The sequence below is a fragment of the Erinaceus europaeus genome, chromosome 19 (genome assembly GCF_950295315.1).
Source record: "Erinaceus europaeus chromosome 19, mEriEur2.1, whole genome shotgun sequence".
Lineage (NCBI taxonomy): Eukaryota > Metazoa > Chordata > Mammalia > Eulipotyphla > Erinaceidae > Erinaceus > Erinaceus europaeus.
In genome coordinates this window covers 16,461,190-16,473,564 of record NC_080180.1, presented here as the reverse complement: position 1 = coordinate 16,473,564, position 12,375 = coordinate 16,461,190, and the positions used below count along the sequence as shown (strand labels likewise).

General features: G+C 37.2%; 1 protein-coding gene across 5 annotated transcripts in view; it reads left to right on the top strand.

Moving 5' to 3' along the window:
• The window catches only part of DENND1B (DENN domain containing 1B), a 206,639-nt gene that overhangs the window by 116,004 nt on the left and 78,260 nt on the right, over positions 1 to 12,375 (top strand). For all 5 annotated transcript variants that reach the window (XM_060178489.1, XM_060178493.1, XM_060178490.1 and 2 more), the window contains one exon: positions 7,894 to 7,994. In XM_060178489.1, coding sequence (XP_060034472.1) covers positions 7,894 to 7,994 — 101 coding nt within the window. The remainder of the gene's footprint in view (positions 1 to 7,893; positions 7,995 to 12,375) is intronic.

Sequence of the window (12,375 nt, the reverse complement as noted above, 5' to 3'; positions counted from 1 at the left end):
ATGACCCACATAGTCAACGATTGCCACCTCTCCAGATTCAAAGGAGGTCTCGAAACTTTACATCAGGCTCAACTTGACGCTGTTGACTGGCTACGGAAGAAGGGCAAATGCTAGAAGAAGAAGAACTGTCTGCTGTGAAAAGAATAGGCAAGGAGGCCTCTGTCTGGAACAGGCCTTGGAAAAGCAAATGCAGGAGTGCTTTAGAATGCATTGGAAGCAGGAAGCCAAGGTTCTTTCTCCCTGAAATGTATCTCTAGTGTCCTCTACTTAGAAACTGTGCTTTTACTTTCGTTTTACTTTTGTAGACATCTAGCAAAAGAAAAATACTTTAAGGGCCCAGATCCATTGTCACAGGCCAGTAACAAAGAATGACTTTGGAGTTGAAAGACAATAAATCAAGGTCATAAATTCCATGAATCTGATATTTTATTGTGATGCACTATTGCACTATAGTACTATATTGGAAAGAGTGAAAAGTAGTTAACCACTACTTATATAATATAAAAAAGAAAAGACTTTTTTATATTGAAGGGATTTGTTGACATCGAAGGGGGAGACAGAATAAATTTTTAATTATGAAGTACTAGGATTTACTAGTCTAATGGAATAAGGAAGAAGAATGAAATAGAAAGTAACTTAAGAAACAAGGAACACCACCTTCTGCACCCCATAATGACTCTAGGTCCATACTCCCAGAGGGATAAAGAATAGGAAAGCTATCAGGGGAGGGGGTGGGACACGGAGTTCTGGTGGTGGAAATTGTGTGGAGTTGTACCCCTCTTATCCTATATTTTTTGTCAGTGTTTCCTTTTTATAAATGAAAATTTAAATAAAATAAACAGGAACAAATGGCAAAACAAAAAGTGAAACTTGTACTGGGTGTGGTATTGCAAAGGGAAAATATAGAAGAGATTGGTTGGCAGGGTGATGTGTTGCATGATGGTTGGAAGAGAGAGTGTTTTCCAGACATAACTATCATAGGCAGAAAAGTCATATGTCAACCACTGAACTGTAAATCATTAGCCCCTTTCCCCACTAAAGTGGTAAAAAAAAGTCTTCAAATATTTCCATACAACTACAGCTTAATGTGAACATTAGAATCTTCCCAAGTAAGAATATCATATATATATATGATATCATATATATATATTTACTTAATTTATTCCCTTTTGTTGCCCTTGTTGTTTCTATTGTTGTAGTTATTATTGATGTCGTTGTTGGATAGGACAGAGAGAAATGGAGAGAGGAGGGAAGACAGAGAGGGGGAGAGAAAGACACCTGCAGACCTGCTTCACCACTTGTGAAGCAACTCTCCTGCAGGTCAGGAGCCAGGAGCTTGAACCGGGACCCTTACGTGGTGTGCTTTGCGCCACCTGTACTTAACCTGCTGTGCTACCACCTGACTCCCAAGAATATCTTATATTTAGGATAACTTTGCAGTTCTCATATTTTGACTCTACATTTTGTGTGCCTAAACTGATAGTTTCTTACTGTTTTCCACTACTTCTTCTGTCCTGTGAGGAACTTATTACATTCCCATATACAGCAATGTATTCTGTATACTTTCAGTTACTGCCTAGTGAATAAGTTTGCTGTTGCTAACATTCACTTCACTATCATCAGCCTTGACTTTCATTTTTCTCCCTCTGTCTTTTCAGGATGCCATTCTTATCTCTTCACATGGTTTCCAAATGTGTTTGTTTTATAATTTTTGTATAAGGTAAATAACTACTCCTTATGGCTTTATTTTGCATTAGCTCTTTGAGACTGTGTCAGTTTAATATGCTCACAATGGTTTGTAAAATAGCTTACATATGCCACTTAAGAAAGATGATAAAGAATTTTCTCCTGAACTTTTATTCATCAACTTTTCTGTGTAAATTATAGCAGTCTGAATAGAATTACAGGAGTATTGTAACTCAAACATTGACGCTCCTTCTTCCACTCTCTGTTTCCGTGAAAACTAGCTACAGTATTAAAGAAGCAGCTGGCTGAATGTTTAGAAAACCTTCATGTACTCTGTGCCCAGTCATGAACCAGACATAGAATTTGTGACATTCTAGTCCAAAGCAGTATGACTGTCGTTTTCCTTTTTTAAAAAAAGACTTTTAAAAATTGCTTTTTTGTTTAGCAGGGCAGAGGAAATTTTGAGATGGGAAAGGGAAGTAGAGAGGTAGAGAAAAAAGAGAGATGCCTTCAGCGCTTCTTCACTGCTGGTGAAGCTTCCCTGCTGCAACTGGGGGGCCTGAACCCATGTCCTTTACATTATAGTTTGAGTGCTCAATCAGGTGTGCCTGTACCCAGCCCCACTGTCATTTCCCTTTAAGTTTAAGTATCCAATAAATCATTGGAAATCGGAGGCCTAGACAGTGGCACATCTGGCTAAGCACACATGGTACTTCAACGACCGTGCAAGGACCTGCTCAAGCCCTCACTCCCCCACCTGCAGCAGGGTCACTTTGAGGGGTGAAGCAGCTCTGTAGGTGTCTCTTTTTCTCTCTCCTGTCTCCTCCTCCCTTCTCCCCCCCATCCTATCGAATAAAAGATAGGGAAAGAAGAAAAAAAAAAAAGGTAAAGTGACTCCCGGGAGTAGTGAATTCATAGTGCTGGCACCAGGCCCCAGCAATAACTGTGGAGGAGAAAGAAAGAAAGAAAGAAAGAAAGAAAGAAAGAAAGAAAGAAAGAAAGAAAGAAAGAAAGAAAGAGAGAGAGAGAGAGAGAGAGAGAGAAAGAAAAGAAAAGAAAAGCAAGCAAGCGGGAGGGAAAGAGAGAAAGAAAAGTAGAGTGAAAGCTAAAAGGCAGATTCTTCTTATTTGACTGATGAATTGAGCTCTTACTTTATTCTGTAGATCAGTCTTCTAAAGTAATGGATTTTCCTTAATTTGTATGGTCTTCAAAAATTCCAGGTAAATAATTTGCTGTGACCGATGATGCTTTCTTCAGAAGCATGTGTCAGTCTCATCCAGAATCATAGAGAGAACCATCACCACGTCCCAGGGGAAGCTTTATCCCTGACCCTGTTTGCCTCTCTGACTTCATCTGCTTCTCTCCCACTCACTCCATCTTATCTCAACTGGCCTCCTACTTCTCTGTGAAGATGCCAAGCGCGTTTCTTCATCAGGACTTGTGAATGCATCGTTTTATCTGTCTGGAATGTCCACCCCTGCAAGACTACAATAGTTAGCTTCCTTATTTTACAAATAGGTCTCAGTTCAAATGTCATCACCTCAATGCCCCTGATACTCGTATAGAAAATAGCTTCACTATCATTCTCTGTCTTCCTACCTACTTTAAGTTTCTTCGTAGAACTTACCATTAACTGCCATATATTTACCTTGTTCGTTGTTTGCCTCACACTGACATTTAAGATGCATAAAAATTGGAATTCTCTTCTGCTCACTACTGTGTATCTGTTATCTGACTGAGATTTATAATGGCACATCTCAGATTCTCACAGTTTTATTGAACTATATAGATAAAATTATTATTAAATTTCAGCTGCATCATTTCCTAGTGTGCTTTAAAACTTTTAGAAATGGCCTTTACATATGTATTAAAGTTGGATCTGAATTATAGTCTAGTTAAGATATTTTGTTAACAGGGCTGGGCAGTGGCTGTTTACTATGCAAAAGGAACTGAGTTCAAACCCCCCAGTCCCCACCTGCAGGGGTGGGGGAAGCAACACAAGTGGAAACAGTGCTGCAGGTCTCTCTGTCTCTATGTTTCTATTTCTTAACTTGCCTCTCAGTTTCTTTTTGTCCTAGCACATAAAATGGAAAAAGAGAACATTATAGTAAAAAATCTTTTTGTTAGCTACCTGTGTAGAAAAAAAACAAAAACCCAACCTACTTCTTTGTCTTCTTTTCTTTTTTTTTTTTCTTTTTTCTTTTTCTTTTCTTTCTTTTTTTTTTTTTTTTTGCCTCCAGGGTTATTGCTGGGGCTTGGTGCCTACACCAGGAATCCTCTGCTCCTGGAGGCCATATTTCTCATTTTTGTTGCCCTTGTTGTTTTTATTCTTATCGTTGTTATAGCTGTTGTTGTTGTTGGATAGGATAGAGAGAAATCGAGAGAGGAGGGGAAGACAGAGATGGGGAGAGAGAGATAAACACCTGCAGACCTGCAGACCTGCAACACCACTTGTGAGGCGACCCCCACACTGGGGTCTTGAACCGGGATCCTTGTGGCAGTCCTTGCACTTTGCGCTTTGTGCGCTTAACCCACTATGCTACCGCCCTACCCCCCCACCTGCTTCTTAAAATGTAAAATATTACTATTCACTGATGTCAGTAGGGATAGAAATGCTTACACATCACCTAGCATAAACTCCTTATTTTAAAGGTTGGAAAGCTGAGACCTGGTTGAATTTGCAGCGGTGCTAAAAGGTCACACAGTAGCCGAGCTACTTTTTCTCTGATGACCTTATCGTTATCAATTATATAATGTATATGTAGTACTGTTTGCATTCCTAGTGAACTTTTTATTTTGTATTTTTTTATTTACAAATTTACTATCTTTTCTATAGAGTGTATGCTGTGACAATATTTTCTTTATTTTTTTAGCCACATTACTCACTGCTGGGTGAATTGGGGATGTTTTTAAGGCTTCATTGTCATTCATTTTTTGTATTTTAATGTTTTACTTATTTTAATGACCTAAAGAGGAAGAGAGAAAAATAGCAGAGCTTATGGTAGTGCTAGGGATTGAACATGGATCCTCAGAGCCTCAGGCATAAGAGTTCTTTGCATATGGAGAGGTGAGGTTTCAGGGCACATTGGTGAGGTCATTCCCCCAGGGAAGTCAGGATGGACTCATAGTTGTGTCTGCAGCTTGGTTGAAAGGCAGTAAGGCATAAGCAGGACAAAATGTTTAATAAACAAGAACCAAAAAGTAGAAATAGAGCAGATGAGGATAAAGATCTTAGAGTGGAGAGAAGCTAGGAAGTCTGTTTTCCCAGGGACCCATGTTCCTAGGGGCCCATGATTAGTAGTTTTTGGCTGAGCTTGATAGGTAACATGGAGGTTGTCTAAAAATATTGTGTCTGGGGAGATGATATGAGAGTTGAGAATAAGGTTAGAAAGCTGAATTAGGGCAGAAAGTAGCTCACAAATGATACAACAAATGACACTCAACGTTTTACAACAGTATAAGGTGAAAGAGACGGAGGAGAGAAAGACTGAGGAGAGACACTGAAGCACTGTTCTGTCACTTGTGAAGTTTCCCCCTTGTACTGTCCCTACGAGTAATCACTAAGGAATAGAGCTTGGGTCCTTACCAGGGGACGGAATGGGATATGGAGTTCTGATGGTGGGAATTGCGTGGAACTATACCCCTCTGACCCTATGGTCTTGTTATAAATAAAAACTTTTTTAAAAAAGTGTTTCCCATTCTAAAAAAAAAAAATAAATAATGATGGTTTACCAAAATAGAAGGGGAATACTGTAAGTAGACTGGGCAAAGAAAATAATACTACTATTATGGACAGTAGAAACTAGATTTTGTTGGCAACCACAATAAAATATTTATACATGTCAAATTATAATGATGCATACCTAAAACCAATATAAAGTCATAAAATAATCTTATCTTAATAAAAAAACCCAAAATTTCAAAACAAAACCAAAAAAAGTATGCATTCTTTTGGGTGAGCTATCCTCCGGCCCCAAATTTACTCTCTTTTAGAGCTATATCAGGCCTGTTTGATTACACTGAAAAGATGGGAAGAATAAAACACTTTTAAAAGTTCCTAGTTTACTTACATAAAGCAGTAATTGAAAGTTCTTGGAGAATTTGCCACTAGTTTAATCCACCCTATTTTCGCTTCCCTCCAGTTCATATATGTAGGATAAATAAATTCGTGGTCTGCTTAATAAAGGCATTTGAATGCCTTCTAGTGGTATCTTGTGTGCTCTAAGTAATTTTAAACATTTGTTTAAAGAATAGTGTAGGCATACTATGAAGACTTTTAATTACCAAGTAATAAAAACATTTAATAATAGCATTTTAAGTGAAATCAGATACATGTCTTTGCCATGTAATATGACTAAGAATCTGTGTGAAAATATATAACACACATACCAAAAACTAGAATAAAAGAGTTTATTTTTTGGTTCAGATTAGATTTTTTTTTTTTCTTTTTTCTTTTTTTTTTTCTTTTTCCTCCTCCAGGGTTATTGCTGGGCTCGGTGCCTGCACCATGAATCCACCGCTCCTGGAGGCCATTTTTTCCCCCTTTTGTTGCCCTTGTTGTAGCTTTGTTGTGGTTATTATTATTGCCCTTGTTGATGCAATTTGTTGTTGGATAGGACAGAGAGAAATGGAGAGAGGAGGGGAAGACAGAGAAGGGGAGAGAAAGATAGACACCTGCAGACCTGCTTCACCGCCTGTGAAGCGACTCCCCTGCAGGTGGGAAGCCGGAGGCTCGAACCGGGATCCTTACGCCGGTCCCTGCGCTTTGCGCCACATGCGCTTAACCCACTGCGCCACCGCCCGACCCCCCAGATTAGATTATTTTAATTGTTTTTTATGAGTGGAACTATTTTTTTTCTCAGTTAAATATAGACAAATGTCACTATGATTTGTTGTTTTGTTGACATTTATCCTTTTAAATTAAGTTTGATTATACTGTATAGCTTTTAATTTCTTTGTATAATATATTAGAAAAAATGACTTTTAGAAAGAATCTGATCAGACTGGTGAAATAGCTCACTTGAATAGTGTGTTGCTTGGTCTTGTGAGTAACCCAGATTTGAACCCAGCCTCCACCATATTGAAAGAAGCCTTGGTGCTATAGTTTCTTTACTGCTTTTCTATGTCTAAAAAATAAAAAAATGAAAACATTTTAAAGGCTGTGATTAATTTTAGATAGTTGAATACTTAAATTCTAACTTTCAAGTTGATTAAAATGGTTTCTCTCATAGCCATACAATGTTGATTATAGTAAAAACTTTAAATGATAGTGAACACTGATATAACGGTTGCTTTTAACACATAACACGACTTTACATCTACAGAAAGATAATTTAAAATGAACAAGAAGTTCTCTGGAAAGGCTTCTGTTGAGGGTCAGTGGGAGGAAGGAAAAAAGTTATATCCCTTTTGTTAGGCATTAAAAATATTTAATTAACTGCCAAAGCAAAACAATTAAAGTGGCAATTACCTTTAAAATAGCAACAATATAATTGCAGCTGTTGTGATATAAAGCTAGGAAACAAAATGTTAATCTGAAATGAACAGTTTAAATATGAAATTATGATATACTTGGCTTCCTGTAGTACAGCTGTCAAGCTTGGGCAGTTCGCTGGTCAATAGTGACATTCTATGTGTCAGTGAACAGAGTCTCTTGATACCATAGCCTGCAGTTCACACATTACTGAAGCTCCAACTGTCGAACATTCAAGTCCCCTGGTATTATTGCAGCTTCCAGACTCTCCTGACTAGCTCATGTTTCATTCTTTGGCAATTTGCCCTAATGATATCCCTCAGGAGCTTTCAGCCTCTCTCTTTCCATATTTAATCGTGGTGTATTAATCTGAGTGATACACAAACTGTGCTGCACAGAGTGTAATTTCCTAAAATTTCACCTAAGATGCTTGCCTAACTTTTCAGTTTTACTTTTATTTATGTTTAAAGTTTTGCCCCCTCCCCCCCCCAAAAAAAAAAGGAAAGGAAAGGAAAGAAACCTGCATTTTCAGTTAATTATAACTGGCTACTTAAGATTCCCAAGAATCGACTTTTGTTGTTTATGTATTCTTTAGAGGCATCTTGAAAAGATAAGAGTTTGGGCATCTAGGATATAGTAAAGATGGAATTTGTATACGACTAAATTAATGATTTTTCTGATCATTGTTACTCCTTTGTAATTGCTCACTGTTGTAATCCTTTCACAAATTTTAGTTAACTGCCTGTCTCCATGGATCAGTGGCTCTGCTGTACCCCATGTACTGGCAACACATATATATCCCAGTGCTCCCCCCCCACCTGCTGGACTACTGCTGGTAAGTCGGCTTTTGCCAGACTTCTCCGAATCCAGGCTCTGTGACTAGGAAAAAAGCCATTTACTTGTAGATTAGGCAAGGTTGGTGTATGTATGTTAATGAAATCATTGCAATTTGATTTAGGGATTAGTAACATGCATTAAAAGATGCTCTTGTGAAGTCCAGAGAAGCTTTTTTTCAAAGGTAGCAGAAATGTATATATAAAAAACAAACAAACAAAAAGTTCTTTAGATTATGTGACTTTTTTTCTCTGGCTTTTTAGAGATCTAAATATCTAACTAGAAAGTACATTCTTAGTGGTGATTAGGAAAATTATACAAAAGTTATGTTTAGAAAACTCAGAGTCCTAGGCATCAGACTTTGTTTGCATTTTTGTAAGAAATAATTTTTTCTGTCAGGGAAGATTTGCTTAGTTCCCTACCTCAGCAGCACAGCACATGCCAAGTACCTGCAAGGGTTGCTTCAGATTAAGGGTTCTTTGCATTTCTGGCCTTATACCACCATGGAGAGTATGGAAAATGTTCTGAAAAGTTTCTTGGCACTCTAGTGCCAACAATTCCCAACTACTTTTCTAGACTTTCCCTATTTTCTTTTCCTGGAAGCATCTACTGTTTACTGATTGTGATGCTAAATGAGGATTACATTCCAACGACAGCCTGAAACCCTTCTTTTGACTGTAGGCTAAAATGTTATCTTTGCAGAATCATTTTCTGCAGGCTAGCTTGATTTTTTGTTTGTTTGTTTGTTTGTTGTTTTTTCTTCCTTTTTTTTTTTTTTTAACCTCTAGGGCTATCGCTGGAGCTTGGTGTCTGCACCGTGAATCCACTGCTCCTGGAGGCCATTTTCCCCATTTTTGTTGCCTTTGTCATTGCTGTTGCAGTTGTTGGATTGCTGTTGTCATTGCTGTTGTAGTTGTTGGATAGGTCAGAGAGAGATCGAGAGAGGAGGGGAAGACAAAGGGGGAGAGAAAGATAGACACCTGCAGACCTGCTTCACCATGACCCCCCTGCAGGTGGGTGCCTAGGGCTCAGGATCCTTACTCTGATCCTGTGCTTTATGCCATGTGCGCTTAGCCCACTGCACTACGGCACCTCTCCCTTGATTCTTAAATAACCTGCTGACGTTTTTATTCTAAAGCAAGCATATATACATATAGCAAAAGTAATTTTGACATAGCTTTTTCTTTAAAATCAAAGTTTTTAATTTTCCTGTCTCATAAAAGGTAGATAACTTCGTTATCATTATTTAAATTCATACATAAAGGTTTTTTATTAAGTTTTTATGTCTAGTTATCAGAATAAGTGATCATGATGAATATATATATATATATATATATATATATATATAGACAGATATTATTCTGTGTTGATTACATCACTATATTATATGCCTCCATAGTACGGTAAGTATAATAATTAGCACTAATACTACTCTGAAGGTGGTTGGGTGGTACTGTACCCATTAGAGCATAGTTGTTACTATGAGCAAGGACCTGGGTCAAGTCTCTGGTCTCCTTCCTGCCAGTCAGAAGTTTCCTGAGTGGTAGAACAGTGCTATAATTTAATCTCAGCCCCTTCCCCCACCCCAGCCTCCCTTCTCTCTCTTTCCCTGTATAAAAAAATGGCCACTAGAAATAGTGGAGTCATGCAGGCACAGAGCTCCTGCAATAATCCTGGTGGAAATGATGATGACAATGACAATGACGATGGTGATGATGGTGACGGTGACGGTGGTGATGGTGATGATGATGATGATGGTGATGATGGTGATGATGATGATGATGGTGGTGATGATGATAATGATGATGATGATGGTGGTAGTGGTGTGAAGTAGGTTCCCAGTGGTCTGACACTCCTGTCATATTAGTACTGGAAAGGAGAAACAATTCCACTTGCTTCTATAGATAAAACAGTTCACTTATTTTGGGAAGTGATGTACACAAGTCCTCAGAGTAAAGCCACATGAGCAAATTTGTTCTTTTGATATTTATTTTAGAATTCTTTTTCTGAAAATAACTACATTGTATTTTAAAGACAAGAACTGCAATTTACCTACATTAAAAAATAAGAAATCTTTGCACAAAGTATTGTAATTAAAGCTTGTTTGTTCTACTTTCTTAGGGCCAGAGATTATGCAAGAGTTCTCAAGCTCAGTCCCTGGCAGAACCATGTGCTAGAGTCTAGAGTTTCTTTTTCTCTCTTTCATAAAAATAAATATTTAAAAAGCTTTTATTGCCTTACAAATGTAATTGAAAATATATTTATAGAATTTTTAAAGCCATTGTTGGAGAAATGTTGATTGACAGAACTGTTACCATGGGTGTACAATTTCATAGTTTTCATGCGTTAGATGTTAGCATACTGCACCCTCCACCAACTTGTCATCTTCCCCCATCAGAGGACATATTTAAAAAATATTTTTATTTATTTATAAAATGGAAATATTGACAAGACTATGATACTTCCCTGGTCCCGGAAGTTCAAATGTGCTAACAAGGAACTATCTGAAATTTCCCTACACAAGTTCTCAGCGATAAACTCAGTTTCTGTCATAGGTATTGTATAGTATAATATGATTTTAAAAAAGAAATCTTCAAAGATGCCTTGCTTCCATTATCATAAAATCCCATTGGCAAAAGTACCTCCTAAAAAATGGTTTTCTTCCATTGACATCTTTGCAGATCATGCTATAATCATACTGATTGGTATCCAAAGGAGAAAAATGTTGGTTTACTACTTTATTCTCATGGTATCCCAGTAAATAAATGTTTATAGTCCACTTTAAAAACAGCACCTTGAAGGTTTAATTGAGGTAGATGTATATTTGCCAGCTCTTCCAAGATGACTAGAACTTTTTACAAATTTTGAGGTAACGTCTTTCCTCATCTCTGGTATGGCATAGGTTGTGGAGAACCATAATGCCATCTTGTGACCATGAAGAAATATCACATCTTGCTCTACTGATAAGAGCTCTTCTAATTTGTTGGCCTGCCCATCCATCCATCCATCATCCGTTCATCCATCCATCCATCCATCCATCCACTCACCCAACCACTCATTCATCCATCCATTTGCACATCAAACTTTTAGTGAATACCTAATTGCCAGTATTTAATGTTTTGAACAAGACGTTGTTTGTCACCCTTACAGGGCAGGATCTGACAGACAGAATGAAATTCATAATGTGTGTATACACATGACCTTGCATTGAGCGCACACACATGTGAGCACAAATACACACAGAGCAGGGTAATGGTGCAGTATTATAACATTTATATTTAAGGCATATATAAGAAACGTGGGTAGGACCACAAAACAGAAAGTGGTCCACACTACCAGGTAGATTAGGTAAGTTTGCATGGAGGAAGTGGTAATATCTGTAGTGGTTCTTCAGGAGAAAATGGGAAGTTTCTACTTAACATAAAATTTTATTTATACAAGATAAGTTAGAGATCTGCTTACAGTATTTGCTGTAGGCTTGAGAATTTCTCAAGAGCAAGTCTCATGTTATTCTTATTAAAAAGAGGGTTTTTTCAGTCTGACAACTCTACCATGTTGCCAGATAATCTTGACCTTTTGAAATCATTAAACTGTTAGGAATAATAAAATTATAATTGTTCATTATTCATTCATGAATGATTGGATACTTTTTAAACTATCGATTCTTTTCAGAAAAGTTTTCACTCTTTAGAATATTATTTTCTTTAGTGGAAAAATGTTGTTTGGAATACCCTAACTTTATACATTACTGTTAACAGCTCACCTCATGGATGGTCTTCATAAGAAAAGCTAAGGAGAAAGAAGAAAGGTTATTACATAATAATTACTTTTGGAATAAAAATAACGTGCTACCAAAAAGCAGAAGCAATCATAACGGAAGCTCTACATCCTATTGTTGTAAAATAACTTCATTGACAGAAAGATCTGAGACAGTTTTGCACTTCGATGATAAAACATCTGTGTTGCCAAGGGTTTTTCCCTGACTTATTAATGCCATAATCTAATTAGGAGATTTCAGCTGGGGTTGCAAAATAACTCATCATAGGATTTGGCTGCTTTAGTATTAGGATATACACAATCCAGTTTTCATGAGGAAGAAACATCAATTAAATCTATATTCTGCAAAACAGAATTATTTTAGGAAATTATCCTCTAGATTAAGAATGTGCTCATTTTTAACATCTGTTACATTTGGATCTCATTAGGAATTAGTGAGATAAAAACAGGTAGAGGAACCCAGTGACTCTATAGGACATGTTTCAAGTTACTTTATTAGGAAGATTTGTATAGGAACTCTTCATTGAATTTTTCTTCTAGTTTAAGTTTTATAAGTTTATTTTTTGTGTTTTGAGAGATAACTAGCTTTCTTGAAACTTTAAATG